The following is a 17,643-nucleotide window of genomic DNA, read 5'->3' on the forward strand; positions in this document are numbered from 1 at the left end:
ATCCTAGTAAGATTAGCATGTAACCTCATGTTACTTAGTATTTATGGTTAGACACTGAGTTTTGCAAAAGACCACTTGACTGGGAAAATGTTTGAACTAATATTTTCCCTTTCATGTCTCATTGTTGACCAAGAAAAGGAGCACCAAAACTTTAAATACTATTTGAAATATTTCTTTTTAAGTAACTGTGATGTAGATCTATTTTTAGATTCCATTTTCTAAGCTTGAATAATTTGTTTCTCAATACAACGTATCTGAAATTTCTGAAACCTTGTGATCAACTTAATAGGGCAGCATGTTGGCTCAGTGGTTAGCACTGCTGCTTCACAGCACCAGGGTCCCAGGTAACATTGTTTAACCATTCCAGAAATCTGTGGTTTGCTTTTGTTCTTCAGAGAATTGAAACATGGAATACCAGTAACAGATGAGAATGGCAACCGACTAGGAGAATCAACAAAAGCTGCTCAACAGGCCATTGTACAAGTGGTCATCTCTCGGATTCTCATGGCTGCTCCTGGCATGGGTTTGTAGCTCTAAATGTGAATACTTTTAACAGCCTGACTTCCTGAGTTACTCCAGTTAAGCAAACTTCTGTCTCATTACTATTATTTATACAATGCAGTGTTGCCAGGTGGATACTGAATCTGTTTTACTGTTAATAGGGTTCCAATGTGTAGTGTTCTTAGTATTACCCTTTGTTGTTGGAAACACATCCATTCCAAATTTACTGAAGGTATTTTTTCATAATATATCATGATATATTTGCATTCCAGTTTTGGTTTACAAACAAATTCATTTTCAGTTTGGTTAAAGCAGATATTTTTAACCGGTTATTTTCCTGTCATATTCAACTTTATTGAATACAAAGTTCAGATACAATGTGCTGGACTTAGCATTCATTAGCAGAGTTGAGATTTGCTAGTGGATATAATACTGGAACTTAGGAGGTCCATCTTTTGCTTGTCATTCAAACTGTATTATCTTAGAGTGGATGCAAATATTTCTTGGCCTGATTTGGGAGAAAGTTTGATCTAGAAATACATTACCTTGAATGGAATAGCAAAACTGTGGTGTCCATCATTGATTGAAAAAAACAGATTTCCGAATAATATGGACTAGTTTTAGCAAGGACCACTGAGACATTTATAGCTCCACAGCCAAAAGGAATACTATCTGGAATTAGAATTGTAAAGAAGTGGAGGGAGATGTTGGAATTATATGCAGATATGTAGATTCATACTTTTGAGAATTAGCAAATAAAGATGAAAATGGGAATGTTCTTCCTAAAACCTGGCAGGTGTAGCATTGCTGAGTTTAGGATGTACTTACAAGATTATATTCAAAATTAGAGCACATTTGCCACCAGCTGTGCACAAAAGACGAGGGAAACCAGTTTTATAGTTTACTGAAAAATAAAATAGATAAAAATTCAATTCAGTTAAGAATCACGTTAATTACAACTTTTTTAAATCTGGAAATCAGAGACAAAAACAGAAACTGCTGGAGCAAGTCTGACAGTATCTGTGCAGAGAAAACAGAGTTATCGTTTTGAGTCCAGTGACTTCTATTATCTTTCTTATTCAAGATCACAAAACTTATTGGGGAAATTTGATGTGAACAGTGGAGAAGCAAATGATTTTAGTGTAACTTGCTACATTACAGTTGCTCAGTGTGAAATGGTTTTATATTTCCCCCAAATAATCTTGAAGTACTCGATCATTCAAATTTCTGTTCGAGTACAGTCTCGTTAGATCTCATGGCTCTTACTTGTCCTGTAAGTTTCAGGTATTAATATTGGCAATATCTCTTAGTGACAAGTGAAAATTAGAAAACCAGAAATTTTACCTTGATGGAATTTCTAATAATTTTGTCAACTTTTACTTAAAAGATTACAGAACGCTAGAAAATTCGAGTGCTATTTTGATTGGAATTCTAAATATTTAGATAGTCATCACATTGGACTAGAAATCAAAACACTAAAACTGCTATGTTATTAAATATGCCTAATACATTTTTTGTTGTATGTTTTAACTGATTATATTGCCAATTATTAAATGATGTTTATTTTTAGCTATCCCTCCATTTATAATGAATACCTTGGAAAGGAAAGCCTTCTTGAAGGTAATCTTTTGATATTTATCTTTTGAATTTTTAATATTTCTTTTTGTGGAACCAAACTGGTGCTAAGATCCAAATATATGCACTTTTCTTCCATATATAAAAAAATTATTAATTCAATACAACTAATGCTTTAATCTTAAAATGTATAAAATGTTCCGAACTAAAGAGAAACAAAAGCTGTGCATGAATACTTCACAATTTATTCAAAATGCTGCAGACAAGCAAAGTAAACCAATTCTGGCGGCAAATAAATTGAGATACAGCATTTTAACTGATTCAAAAGCCATGTACTTACAATCATGAGACGTTCTTGGGCCTAATGCATGTGAAGACATGCTACTCAATTCTCTAACAGAAAAATAGCAAAAATATTTTATGGGAGCAGCATGACGCTGAAGGGGTTTAAGTACAATGCTATGGACCAGACCAAACCCCTCAAACTATATTAAAACGATAGCCTAGACCTAGCGTTTTCTTGTTTTAAGGGTAAGTTAAGGTGTTGTAATCCAGATGCAATTCGATCAGCCAAATTACTCGACTTTTAAACAAAACATGCTTTATTTTTATGCTACAGTTTAAAATACAGACAAAATCAAAAGAAAAGAATTCGCTGAACTGTAACTATCGAAGTGCTAAACAAGATTTTATATATATGTATTTATATAAAAGTTAAGGGCGGCACGGTGGCTCAGTGGTTGGCATTCCTGCCTCACTGCATCGGTTTCCCAGGTACGATTCCAGCTTTGGGTGACTCTGTGCAAACTTCACACATTCTTCCCATGTCTGGGTGGGTTTCCTCCGAGTGCTCCGATTTCCTCCCACAGTTCAAAGATGTGCAAGTCAGGTGAATTGGCCATGCTAAGTTGCCCCATAGTCTTAGGTGCATTAGTCAGAGGGAAATGGGTCTGGCTGGGTTACTCTTCGGAGGGTCGGTGTGGACTGGTTCGCCCATAGGGCCTATTTCCACACTGCAGGGAATCTAATCTAACTGTTCCAATATAGTAACATTCCATAAACTCACCCTTGGCAATGGCAAATTCGGTAAAATAGATAGTCTCACATGCAATTCCAGCAGCAGGAGGAGAACCCCATCTGTCAGCTATTACAGAGAGGGGAATAAGAGCTTCCACTTCCAGCTTCAAGACACTAGCAACTGCTGAAAGCTACAACTAAAAATCCTGTGGGAGCTTGACCTCACCCATTCAGGGTGCTTATATTTCCAAATTTCCAAAAAGCAAAATCTAAAGGCCTTACAAGCTGTTTACTTTATTGGTTTTGAGCAGACTGCTATTCATCTCTGTCTCAACCTTTTTTCCTTTCAACAAAAAAAGGGCAAATTACAGTTCTTAAAGCCAGAGTATCATCACAACAGATATTCATTGTCATGACATTGATTGTCACCAATGCTGTCTGTAATACCATTCCCTAATGGAATGACGTTAGAGAATGGTGTTACAGACAGTATTGGTCTGTACCAATGAACTCCATTCCCTAACTAACATTTCTGTTCCTCACACTGGAAACTGTCCGAGGGTGATCCTTCCTGACGTAAGGATCCAATCACATGTTGTGCTATAATGCAAGGAATCCTATTTCAGAAGGTTACGATCTTCAGGAGTGGAGAACATTATCAACGAAAAGAATGACCTTTCGAAAAACAAACTGCTCAGGTTGACTGCACTGAGTGTGTTTTGAAAGCATGTTTAACTAACCAACTCTAATAAAACTTGCCAAAATTCCTTAAGGTTCAATTTGTTTGATATGTAAAACTTATCAATATAACTTGTCAAGATAAAATTTATCAAGCTTGCTGATGACTTGGTGGAGCTTGTGACAGAAATGACAGAATTGCTACAGCATATCAAAATTTATTAAGTTTGATGATTTTTGCATTATTATAGCGATTCCCATGGATGAGTGCACCTATTCAAGTGGGTTTGGTAGGAGTCTGGTAAGTAGATGTTTTGAAATCTCTCTACTGTCACATCATTGGCTACAGTAATTGTAAATTGGAAGCAGCCCTATTTTAACATTTCTACTTATTAGAAATTCTCTATATTTATCACTCGTCCAAAAAGTAAAATACCCTGCACAAATGTTTGGTATTGAAGTCATTTTTCATGAAGAACAACATGAATTTGTAGGATAGAATCTGAGAATGATCCAACACAGAATAATTCTATTTGACTTGGTAAAGCTATCCAATTAATCCTACTCCCATCTTCTTTCCCTGTAGCTCAGAAGTTTTTGCCTTTCAAATATTTATCCAATTATATTTTTAAAAATCAGTTATGAATATGCTTTCATCACCTTTTCAGGCCATGCGTGCTAGATCACAATAAATTTACACAATGAACATTTTGAAAAAGTGCAATAACTTTGATTAAAACTATTTTCGAACATGTTTTAAGAAATCAAATAAGTGGAATTTCCCCCTCCCAGGTGTGATATAAGTAATGTGTGGTGAGAAGAGAGGGACAACATGGTAGGAATGAAAAAAAAACAAATGCTTGGCTTGCCATGGAGCAGCAACAATCTTATTTCTGTGCATCTTTTTATATGTTTCCTCCACATTTCTTTTCCTCCGCTGAGAAACTGGATGCCCAACATGTAAACCCCAGAGTAGGTACCTGGTAGGCACAACTTGCCGAACGGTCAATCCAACCATCATGCAAATGCTTCTTTGTAATAATATTACCATCACCAAACTAACAACCACAGAACATCATGCTTCATCTCAGATATAAGTCTCTCATCACTTGAGCCCTTCAACATTGTGGAGCTCAGGGACACCTGTGGCTTGCATATTTCTGCCAAGTTGTTTGGATTCAGCGTCACATGGATCTCCTGCATCTGTACAAAATGCACCTAATGACTATTAGCTTGCTTTCTTAATGCTCACTCACTTTGCACTTAGTTAAAGATGCCAGCCTCTGTATACTTCAAGTGTGAAGAGGCTGTGCATGTCTAGAACAGTCTGCTGGATGTGGTTCATCAAAGGATTAACAAAACTGACCTCAGAGTCAGCCAGGTGCACTCATTGCTGGGGCTGGAACAGTGATGACGACATTAGTGGACTCCTCCATCCTTTGACTAATTTCTGCCAAAACTGCCTGATGTTCTAGTGTATATTTCTACAGTTTGGCCAAGTCATTGAAGGCCAGAAATGAGCTTGTCTGCCTGGGGCTAAGCAGGTGTCTGACTCCAGCAGCCCTCATGTATTTCAGGCAACAGCTTTTGAGCAGAAGAGAGAATGATGGATTTATAGCAGCAGAACTGCAAAGTTGTCCACTCCACTTCCACCACCACCCCAATTTTATTTTTTTACTCTACTTCTCTGTTGAAAAGCAAATCAGAATTTTCTATTCAGTGAGAACCCAAGGATACCTCCGAACTTTGCTACTGTGGAGAATACAAGTAATTAACTAACCAACCTGAGATTAAATCACACACCTCAAAGATTCTAAGGACTTTTTAAACTGTGTATTCTGGGTAATTCTTTTCAGACGAGACACTCGCCCTATTTAAACTTGATAAGGAGCAGGAGTAGGCCATTGGCTCTTTGAGCCCCCTCCGCCATTAAACAAGATCATGGCTGATCTTTTCATGGCCTCATCTCCACTTACCCAGCCTCTCACCATAACCCTTAATTCCTTTACTCAAAAAATTATCTATCTTAGCCTTAAAAACTTTAAAGAGGAAGACTCAACTGCTTCACTAGGCAGGAATTCCACAAATTCACAACCCTCTGGATGAAGATGTTCCTCCTCAATTCAGTCCAAAATCTGCTCACCCTAACTTTGAGACTATGCCCTCTTGTTCTAGTTTCCCCCATCAGTGGAAACATCCTCTCTGCTTCTATCTTAACAATCCCTTCATAATTTTGTGTTCCTATAAGATCCTACCCCCCAATTCTTCTAAATACTGATGAATATAATCCCTGTCTACTTATAAGTCTCAATCCCCTCAACTCCCGAATCAACCTAGTGAACTTCCTCAGCACTCCCTCCAGTGCCACTACATCCATTCTCAAGTAAGGAGACCAAAACTCCACACACTACTCAAGGTGTACTCATACCTGTGTTTGTGTGTGTTTGATGTTACATTCATCATGTGGCATTCATCATGAGAGGAGAGCAGAGATATTTTGCTGCAACCGTAAAGGACCTTGGTGAGACCACAACTGGAGTATTGTATGAAGTTTTGGTCTCCTTATCTGGGAAAGGATGTTCTGACTATGGAAGGATTGTAACAAAGCTTTACCAAACTAATTCCTGAAAATGGCTGGACTAATGCATGAATAGAAATGGAATCAGTTAGGACCTTATTTACTCTGGTTTAAAAGAATATAAGGGTCACCCAGAAACCTGTAAAATTCTAAAACAGAACTAGATAAGATAAATGGAGGAAGGATGTTCCCGATGACCAGTGTCCAGAACCTGGTCACAGTTTCAGCATACAGAGTAAGCCATTTAGGGCTGATGAGAAATTTCTTCACCCAGAAAGTGGCCAAAACATTGAATGTTTTCAAGAAAGAATTGATATTGTTCGCAGAGGTAAAGGAATCAAAGGTATGGGGAGAAAGCAGTAACAAGACACTGAGTTGGAAGATCAGCCACGATCATATTGTATGATGAAGTAGCCTCAAAGGGCCTATGCCTGCTCTTATTTTCTATGTTTTTATTTTACTATTCCACGGCCCCTCACCAAAGGGTAGTAAACAATAATATTCCTCTTTCCTACGCTCAAAAATAAGATAACCTTGTAATTGGCTCCTTCATTTTTGAACTAGCAAATTGAGTATTTTAATTGAAATGTGGTATGAGTTTGTTGCTAAAAAGAATTAAAACTCTTCGTTACACCCAGCTGAGGCACTTAGGAAAAGGAGAATTGATTCACTCATTCTCATTAGATACAGCTTTACAAAACCAACAGATCAGAAGCTGCTTCATGTCAATAAAGTTCTAATTTGTAAATTCACTCTAAGAAAAAAAAACTTTACACACACCTCTAAATGATGGAGGCTACAAATGCCTTACAAAGTGACTGTGGTACACAAACTAAGTTTTGATGCTTACCTAGTTATTTTTCAGTAGAATAGTAATAGCACAAGCTACTTTGTATTGCTTGTTTAGGTGAAAATCTGTAGAAAACTTCACATTCTTAGCCTAAGTCAGAAGTCAGATGACACCAGGTTAAAGTCCAATAGATTTATTTGAAATCATAAGCTTTCGAAGCATTGTTTCTTCACTCTGAAAGCTTGTGATTTCAAATAAACCTGTTGGACTATAACCTGGTGTTTTCTGACTTTGTCCACCCAAATCCAACACGTGCACCTCCACATCACATTCTTAGCCAGTAAGCTTTGATTGAAGTGAATGTTCATACCTAGATATTCTTGCTGTTTGGACTTTTACGAGAGAGTTGTCTCTAATTTTGGCATATAGGCCACTGTTTTCGGATGGGGAGGAAATGAAAATGAGGTGAAGAGAACATCAGTATTGACTACCTAAAATGTAAACAATAACGCTGAAAATACTCCGGTCAGGCAAGCATCTGTGGAGGTAGAAACAAAGTTCACATTTGAGAACTGAGAGTATTTAGAAATGTATTTGTGCACAAATGAAGATGGAAAACAGGGAAAAGAATCTGCAAGTCAAAATTACAAAGCATGATGTTGCAAAGCAAAAACTGGAGAGGAATGGGGTAAGTAAACAAACAGCTCTGGTTGCATGTCATTTGATTATATTAATCCACTTCCACTTTGACCTTTCTGCCCATGCCGTGTGGTCTCACATTCTAGACAAATGTGGAAGAGCTAGTATTGGACTGGGGTGGACAAATTTAAAATTGCACAAGAACAGGTTACAGTCCGATAGGTTTATTTGGAAGCACTAGCTTTCGGAGCATTGTTCCTTCATCAGGTAACTGTGGAACAGGATCATGAGACACAGAATTTATAGCAAAAGATGACAGTGTCATGCAACTGAAATTATATATTGAACAAACCTAGATTGCTGTTAAGTCTTTCCTTTTTTAGGATGGTTTGCAGGTTTTGGTTCATTAATATGTAAAAGCCAAAACATATTTTAACTCTCATTCTTGAGATAACTTAGTTATTGTTAAAAAGGGACATCTCGGCTCTGACAATGCATTAAGATTTTGACTTTCGAGTCTAATCTTGAGTCAGACTGGTTCTATTTCTAAAGTAGGAATTTAGAAAATATTACATGGATGGATTGACTGCCTGCATATTATGCACTCAAAAACATTACACTAAAATGAAAGTGTTACTATTAAACCACTACTTTACCTTCAAGGAATGTTTGATCCCTTGGATATTGAGAATAAATTGCTAAAGTGGGAAGGTAATGTATCTCATAGCTTTGCATGGAAAAGGGAGGAGGTTAAAAACAAGGACTAAGGATGCTGGAAACCAGAGTCTAGATTAGAGTGGTCCTGGAAAAGCACAGCAGTTCAGGCAGCATCCGAGGAGCAGGAAAATCGACGTTTCGGGCAAAACCCTTTCATCTGGAAAAGGGAGGAGTTTTGGAGGGTGATTGAGGAGTGAATCAGGGTATCATGGAGAAAAAGATCTCAATGGAATGCTCCAACACCGGTTTCTGCTCATGAACTGGGCATGTAAAGTAATAGCAACAACCTGCCAAGCTCATAAAAAATGGGTTTTTTTTTTCAAATTTAATACAATTTTGAAGAAATCAATGGGTTGGAAAAAGGCTATTTTTGAAAAATAGGTAGCTCTTACAAAGGTTATTAGATTTACCATAAGTGATTCCTTTTATTTGCCTAACTGTCCAACATGTGAGGAAGTCTGCACGACTCCAGTTTGTCGCTGAAAAGAACTCCCTCAGCATTTATTCATATAACTGCGTTCATAAGCACATGTCGTTATCATTTAAAGTTTAATGGCTAATTACCAATTTCACCACACAGTACAGAACAAATCATTTTGCTTTGGAAATGTTTCATTTTTTGATTTTTACAATGTTTTTACAATTGTTTGAATGTTGAATCTACTTTATTACAAAATATGTCCAATTTTGATTCTATAACTCGACTATAAATAGTCAATCTTCAAACAGCTAATCTCCTATGATCTAAAGATGTTACAAACAAAAAAATAAAAATCCCTTGGCTCTCAATGTAACTTTCTCTGCTTCCTCGCTTTTTCTCAATATCATCTTGCATTTACTTTTTCACAATGTATGCTTTTCTGTATCACTTTTTCTTCCTGGTCCTATATAGCCACATCACTTGGCTCATTATCATTTTCCTCTGTCTTTCCTCCATCATCCATCCTTCCTTCTATTGTTACGACATGTAGCAACCTTGCCCTTCAATATTTTGGGAATCCTATAGAAAGATATTTATTGTATGTTTTTAGGTCAACATTGTCACTGTCATTTTCTTTCTTGGCTTCTGTCTAGAAAAGAAGTTTCAAACAGCCCAATTCTTAAGAGGAATGCAAAGCTATTTTGAAGAAATTTCTGCATGGGTCGAATTATAGTCTATAGAAAGGCAAGCATTAATCATAAGATAAATAGTTGGTGTTATACACCAAGGTATATCATTTTTGAAAGAAGCATTTCCAAAGTGAGCTTTGAGAAGATTTATAGCTCAGATTGAGGTTCTGGATGTAGGTTTGCTTGCTGAGATGAAAGGTTTATTTCCAGACGTTTCATCAGTCTACTAGGTAACATCATCTGTGGGCCTTCAGGTGAAACACTGCTGACGATTTCTGCTTTCTATTTATATTCTTTGGGTTGGTGATGTCATTTTGTGGTGATGTCATTTCCTGTTATTTTTCTCAGGGAGTCGTAGATGGGTCTAACTCGATGTGTTTGTTGGTAGAGTTCCGGTTCTCCATCAACCGAAGTTCCCCATCTACCACCCCCTGAGAAAAAGAACAGGAACTAACGTCACCAATCCAAAGAAACCCAAACATATAAACAGAAAGCAGAAACCATTAGCAGTGCTTCGCCCAGTGGCCCACTGAAGATGTTACCTAGTAGGGTGACAAAATGTATGTAAATGAACCTTCTAGCTCAGCGAGCAAACCTACATCTAGTATTCCAAAGTGACAGGCTCTATTATGATTTCTGCCAAATTGCCTCCAGGCCCTTAAATGTCAGATTGAGGATAAGTTGGTTTATGACATCCTCACAAACGAAAAAGAACTGATAGTAATTTTCTCACAAGACTCAGGAGACTCGATGAGGGGTCATTTCTGCTATCTTCGGAGAGGCCAAGCCTGTGTTCTTGTAGCCAGTAGAAACTTTATTAAATGGACCCTCTATTGTAGTTGCTCATTACATCATTTCCTATCCCAAAGGCTTTTATCCTGCTCCACTGCTGACACAGCCTCAATGACATTGCATAGCTATTGGCTTACCTTTGCTATCTTGCACCACAGCTAAACTGGCCTCTCATAACATTGCAGAAAGTGTCTCATGCTGAGTCTGCATGAAGCAGTTATGAGGATAATATTAAAAATTTAGACAGTGTTACTTTCAATTTTTTTTAATAAATCAAGCAATATTTGTTCAAAATATGGCTTTAATGTTTGGGACAAATATTGTCAAAAATCCTAATGGAACTTTTATGCCACATGGTTTCATAAATGTTGAACTATTTCAAATACATTTTAAGGGAAGTACATTGCATTTTGAACAGTTTTATTGTTGGTAATCTTTCTTTTTACAGCTTGGTATTTGCTACACCCCTTTGCTGTGCATTGTTTCCACAGAAAAGGTATGAAATCAATTCAGGCATGATTTGACTGTTCATATTTTATATTGTTCCTGCTTAGTAAAATATAAAGCAATCCGTGTTATCTGGTAGATTGAAGTCAGTTTTCAACCAAGCAACAGAGACTTCAGTTCCAATATCCATAACACATGGTGTGAGGCTTGCATCACTCCCTGTTTTGTGTTGAATTGAAAACTATGCACAAATCTAATATATTCACTTAAATGAAAGATGCCCGGTTTTGTAAGATAATGGCTCTTATTTCCTATGATGTATATGCCATGCTTGTCTACTTCGTGAAAAAATCACAGTCTACAGACTGACCTGGTGAACTGTAAAATTTAATACGCAACCATCAGAAAACTCAAACATCAGGTCATGAAATTTAAAGTAAATTGTCTTATCACAGAATCTGCACCTTGGAAATACCTTAGGGCATTTTTTTTTGCTACATTCCAGTAGATGTCATCAAAAATGCCAATGTTGATCTATTTCGTTTTAGAGAATCATTAATCTCTGACTTGTCAACTGTGATTTAGTTCCTAAAAATATGAAACAAATAAAACAAGGAACTGAACAGCACCGGAACAGGCCCCTCAACCCACCAAATCTGCACTGACGAATGGTGCCTTTCAGAACTAGAAATCTTTGCCTCTGCACTCCTCCACATTCCTCTATTCCCTGCCTATTCACATATATGTCAAGATGCCTCTTAAATGTTGCTATTGTATCTGCCTCCATCACCATCCCCTCTGGCAGAACGTTCCGGCACTTAGCACATTCTGTGTGTGGAGAAAAAACCTCTCGCTTCTCCTTTAAATTTGCCCAGTTTTACTTTAATTCTGGAAAAAAGACTGATTATCCAGTCTAATAATTTGTAAATTATTATTTTGTAAACTTCTATCAGGTCACCCCCTTATCCTTCAACTTCAAGTGAAAGCAAACCAAGTTTGTCTAGTCCCTCCTCAGAGCTAATACCTTTGAAACCAGGCAACATCCTGGTAAACTGCTTTTGTATCCTCTCGAAAGCCTCCACGTCTGTCTGCTAATATGGCCACCAGAACTGTAAACAATATTGCAAATGTGGCCTAACTAAAGTTCTATACAGCTACAACATGACTTCCAATTTTTATACTCTATGCCCCAACTGATGAAGGCAAGCATGTTATATGCCTTCTTGACCACCTTATCTACTTGTGTTGCTGTGAGGAGAAATTGGAGAATCTTGGTTTGTTTTCACTTGAATGTTACATGCTGAGGAGTGACCTGGTGAAGTTTACAAAATTATGAGGGGTATGGATAGTTGGAGTCTTTTTCCCATCCTTCCTTAAATAGGGTGCCTAGAACTGAATTCAGTACTCCAAATAGGATCTGACCAATGAGGTATATCATGCACTTCCTTGCTTTGTATTCTATGCCACTCCTTATAAACCTAAGGATCCTACAAGCCATCTTACCAACTGTTTTAACTTGCTTGGCCACCTTCAGAGAATTATGCAATTGAACCCCTGAGGTCCCTCAGCTCTTTAAAGTTGTATCATTAAGCTTGCATTGTCTGTCTGTGTTTCTTCTACCAAAATGTTCACAGACATAGGTTTAAGGTAAAAGAGGAAAAGTTTAAAAGAGATGTGAGAGCAAGTTTTTTTTACAGAGTGATAAGTGCCTGGGATGTGTGGCCTGAAGAGGTGGTCAAAGCAAATACAATTGCAATGTTTTAAAGGCATCTTGATAGATACATGAATAGGCAGGGAATAGAGTGATATGGACTGCGAAGAGGCAAAAGGCTTTTAGTTTAGACAGGTGTCATGTGTTGACGCAGGCCTGGTGGGCCAAAGGGCGTGTTCCTGCACTGTGCTGTTCCTTGTTCTTTGTTCTTTCACCTACCTGGCAGCTCCCGGGTCACAATCTTTTGACAAACTGATATTTATGGTTACGGATCATTATGACCCAAAACCATCTGTAAAATTGCGGCACTACAGATTTAACATGGCAAATAGACTTCCTGGCGAACCAGTTACTGAATTTGTTGAGACTGCAGAAGCTCGTGGAACATTGTATCGGTTAACACTTCAGGAAATATTATGGGATTGCTTAGTTTGTGGATTTAATAATATTGCAACCCAAAAGAAGCCACTGACCAAACCAGATCTGAACCTCAAGAAAGTCATAGATCTGGCCCTTTCCTGTGAAAATGCAGGATAGGGGTCTCAGGAGCTTTATGGGTCCATAAACCATAATGTTCTCAAACTTGGGCAACTTCCATACCATAGAGCCAAGTCCCTAGTGGATACTATTTGCGCTCCTGTTTGTTGTCCAAAGAAAGGCGATTGGAGTCAGAGGCCACAACATTCCAGAACTGGACAGGAACCTTCTGCCCAAAACAGTGAGGACCAAGAACTTCCATAGTGTTCATGTGGTCAGAGAGTTCGCCACATAGTGTGGCTATCTTGATAAAAGGCTTTGCATATAATTCAGCCAGAGAATTAAGAGTTGATACAGCTATATTGCATCCCTGTCCCTAAAATTACCCCAATAAAACTCCAGATAAATGGCCATCCCCTAGATATGGAGGTAGACACAGGTACTGCTCTATCTGTTAACAGGGAGCAAACCTTTAAGAAACTCCAATGGGTTATTTTGTCTTTAAATCTGCGAGACACCTGTGCTCAATCTGGGTATGTGAACTGGGGAGCCCTTATGTATGATGGGACTACTGTAACCCCAGTTAGGGATGGGTAAGAGGCATTCTGACTCCTCTGAATGGTAGTGCAAGGGCCAGATCCCAATCACGTGAAAAGGGACTGGCTATACAAAATCCACCTGGTTTAGCAACAAATCATTAAAACGGGTACTAGCAATTTCAAAGAAGTCATAGAGAAGTATCCTGTTGTGTGAGAGGGCTTTGGGAAGACGAAAGGCACCAGAGCTAAGATCTATTTAGACCCAAAGGCCCGTCCAAAATAGTTCAAAGCACAGGTCTCTTATGCCTTGTGTAGCAAAGTAGAGGCTGAATTGAAACATCGAGAGGAATTCTGCATCACACGCCCATTACAATTTGCTGATTTGGCTGCGCCAGTAGTTCCAGTTGTAAAACCTGACAACTCAGTCCATCTGTTTGGGAATTGAGTGAGTTTAGACCACGCATGGAAAACTTGTATTAAAGGCTGACTGGGTGTCATGTATATTTTCTTAATTGAATATGAGCTATGCCTATCTCCACCTGGAGCTTGAGAGGTCATCCAGAAGGTATATTGATAGAACTCTGATTACACTCACTCGCTCTTTGGAATATCTTCAGTTTGTGTCATCTTTCAATGGGAAATGGAGAACATCCTCCAAGTGGTGCCCAGAGTGATGGTCTATCTGGATGACATTTTAATCTCAGGAACCACTGCAAAGAAACATCTGGAGAATTGTGAGGAGGCCTTACATTTTTCCCTTTTTAACTGAATGCTAGCCTCAGAAAAACATGTATGTTCCAAGTAAACAAGGTAACATGTCTAGGGTATAGAGCCACCACCAAGGATGGATTACACCTTGTCAAAGAGAAAGTGGAAGTCATAAAACAGGACTCCAACTTTAAGGAACACAATGGAGTTGAAGTTTTACGAGGAGAAAATACAGTCCACGTAAAGAACTTCAGGGATGGCTCTCCAGGAATCCCTAGAATTATCCATTTAAAAAAAAACAAGACCAGTATCATAAATGGTCAAGACCAGGGAGGAGGTCACAAAATTGAAGAAAATACATCGACCACCTCCAGCAGTAACCCTTCACGAAGTAATGGCTTCGGACATGCTACTGAGCATGAGCCCCTCACACTGGCGCTTCAGCTCTCTTCATTGAAGAGACATTCATTTATATGACCTCAACCAGATTCAGAAAACAATAGGATTGGAATGCAAGAGGCCTTATCATCATGGGAGCAAGGAGGAATCCTCACACTCAGGAAAAGGGATGTGATAACACCTCTGAACAGATTGATTTAGAAAATTAGTTTACTTTTAAAAAAGAAACCCAGTCCAGCTCTCCCTAAACTACAGCGCCCCCTCCCTCCCCCACCAACTCACCTTTGATGGTTCACATTACCTGTAATGGGCTTTGCTTATATATATTTAATTGGCTGCACAGATGTTTTATTGATGCTAGTTACTAGTTTTCTTTTTAAAAAAAACAAATGATGATTTTGGTGCTGGCAAGGTCACTCAGTTGTGTGTAATAGCACTTCTGGGTAGGAAAGAAAAAATAAAGCAGACCCAGAGAATTTATTGTGACACACAGTGGTAGTACCTGTATCCCTGGGCCCAGAGACTGAGTTCAAGTCCCACTTGTTCCAGAGGTGTGTAATAACATCTCTGAACAGGCTGATTAGGAAAACAAGTTGAATGAAAAAGTTTAAAAAGCAGAATTGGGGTCTGTTGTAGTACTGTAATATCCCCACCCCAGACCAGGAAGCCATGGTTCAAGTCCCACTTGTTCCAGAGGTGTGTAATAATCTCTTTGAACAGGTTGTTTAGGAAAATGGGTTAAAATAAAAGAAAAAGACCCAGGTTTTTACAGGTGGTAGACAGTAGGTCTAAAAGAAAAGCGAAGAAAAAGCCAGTGATTTTGGGAGTGGGAATGTCACTCAGTTGTGGGTGATAACACCTCTGGAGGGGGTGGGAGCAGGGAAGAAAGAAATAAAGCAGACTTACCAGGGGCCCTCAAAAGCAAAACAAAGAAGTCAGTGGTTTTAGTGGTGGGAAGGTCATCAGGTGTGTGTGATAACAGGTTGAATTGAAAACAGCTTCAAAAAATTAAAATAGAGAAAAATAAATAAAGCAGGCCCAGTCCTTTCTTGCTCACCTTTATCCCTCCCTCACTTGAATGGTTTGCATTGCTTAAAATGAGTTTTGCATGTAAATTTCTGGTTACATGGGTGATTCAATGGTGGCAGTTAATAGTTTAAAAACAAAAGTCACAATAATTTAGTGATGGGAAAGGTATTTGGGTTGTGTGAGATAACTCTTCCAGATAAAGAAAAAAAGTAAAGCAGATCCAGGGATGTTCTCCAGAACTGTGTCACAGGCCACGCATAGTGGCTTTATTTTGTGTTCAAAATAAATGATGTTCCTTTCCAGTTGAGCTTCCTGAGTTATTAGTATATCTAGACTTCCATCTACACTTGGCTAAGTTATAACTATATGTTTGAATTTTGATTTTTTTTACAGTTCAATGTCTGTGAACCGTCTTGAGCATGACATTCAGGCCAAAGTTCGAGAGGCCAGTCCTGGTGTGGAATATGTTTACTTTAACAAAGGATTGTGAAAGCACAAAACAAGTGAAAACAAACACCAAGCAATCTAATTTGTAGTGCGTTCAGTGTGCCAAAATTAAAGAACTGTTTTACTTTGTCTTAACTCATTTGTATTTTTGCATAGTTTTTCAAACAGCATATTTAATGATTAAAAAATATTAATCTAAACTAATTCTAAATGATATTAGTTTCATTTGTTGCATAAAAAGGCAACAGCTTATGTTCTGTTATATAGTCTGTTTCTAAAATAACTTATACCGTACTAATGTGAACCTTGTCAGTTAACTGACGCAGCACAAACCATTACTACAATTCAAGTATGTGTTTACCACATTCCACCTTAATTTTTTTGTACTGTGTTTAGTTATTTGCTGATTAGAATGGAACAGAACAGAAAATAAATTTTGTGACTGTGTTATGTATCATATAAACATATTTCTATTAGACAGCTTTGTGTTTAAGTTCAAATTATATGTTGAAGTAATGAGTGAAAACATCAGAAGGTAATTCTGTTAGGTAAATTGTATATCTTGTGCAACTGAATAATGTTTAGACTCCAGATTGAGAGTACAACTTAACAAATTGAGGATGTGAGCTATGAAATACTTGAAATATTACAGTATTGATAACTGTGATCAGATGTTATGGTTTTAAAATTTAATATCTCCTTGACAATTGTGCAATAAAACTTCAATGTTGCTCTGTAATGACATTCTTAAAAATAATTTGCATTCCTTGGTATCTAATGCCTTTAGGACTTTTGAACTTGTCATGAATAGAGGAATTCAGTTTTAATAGGAAACTATTGATGTATTGTCTTGCAAGTCTTTCAATCAGTGGACGTGTATTATTTTGAAACTGGAAAATACCATCTAAATAAAGTCAAATTTCAAGAAAGCTTTTTTTGTATTTTGGATATTCTAGTAATTACTGAAATATAACCTTACTCAAAGAATAATAGAGCTTTCATCTTTTTACAAAGAAGGAAGTATTGAATTGAAGATATATGTAAAACGGTGTATGTCATTTATTTTCCATGAAATTAAATTACTGCTGTTGCCTGTCATCAAAAACTGTTTGTGCTTAGAATTTAATTCAATGCTGTTAAGTAACCAATTCACATTGTTAATTTCCTTTGTAAGTATTTGCTTGAGTACTAGAAAGTAACACAATTGAAGTGATACACACATGCTCCATTGTAGTCACTGAAAGTAGATTTTGCAAAAGAAAGAGAATACTGTGCTGATCTCTATGAAAATCTTTAAGAGAAAATGTATAGCAAACAACATCTTCATTGGTGAGATGGCAAGCACAGAGTTAAAATTCACCTTAAGTAGATGCGTAAGACAGTTAAAAAAAATCACACAACACCAGGTTATAATTCAACCGGTTTATTTGAAAGCACAAGCTTTCGAGTGCTGCTTCTTCATCAGGTGGTTGTCATAATCACTTGATGA

General features: G+C 37.6%; 1 protein-coding gene across 2 annotated transcripts in view; it reads left to right on the forward strand.

Moving 5' to 3' along the window:
• The window catches only part of LOC132823177 (sideroflexin-1), a 54,321-nt gene extending 37,301 nt beyond the window's left edge, over window positions 1-17,020 (forward strand). For both annotated transcript variants that reach the window (XM_060836762.1, XM_060836763.1), the window contains exons 7-11: window positions 396-523; window positions 2,072-2,121; window positions 4,023-4,072; window positions 10,846-10,893; window positions 16,101-17,020. In XM_060836762.1, coding sequence (XP_060692745.1) covers window positions 396-523; window positions 2,072-2,121; window positions 4,023-4,072; window positions 10,846-10,893; window positions 16,101-16,197 — 373 coding nt within the window. In that variant the 3' untranslated portion in view covers window positions 16,198-17,020. The remainder of the gene's footprint in view (window positions 1-395; window positions 524-2,071; window positions 2,122-4,022; window positions 4,073-10,845; window positions 10,894-16,100) is intronic.
• The last annotated feature ends 623 nt before the right edge of the window (window positions 17,021-17,643 follow it).

This window comes from Hemiscyllium ocellatum, chromosome 16 (genome assembly GCF_020745735.1).
Source record: "Hemiscyllium ocellatum isolate sHemOce1 chromosome 16, sHemOce1.pat.X.cur, whole genome shotgun sequence".
NCBI classification, from domain to species: Eukaryota; Metazoa; Chordata; class Chondrichthyes; order Orectolobiformes; family Hemiscylliidae; genus Hemiscyllium; species Hemiscyllium ocellatum.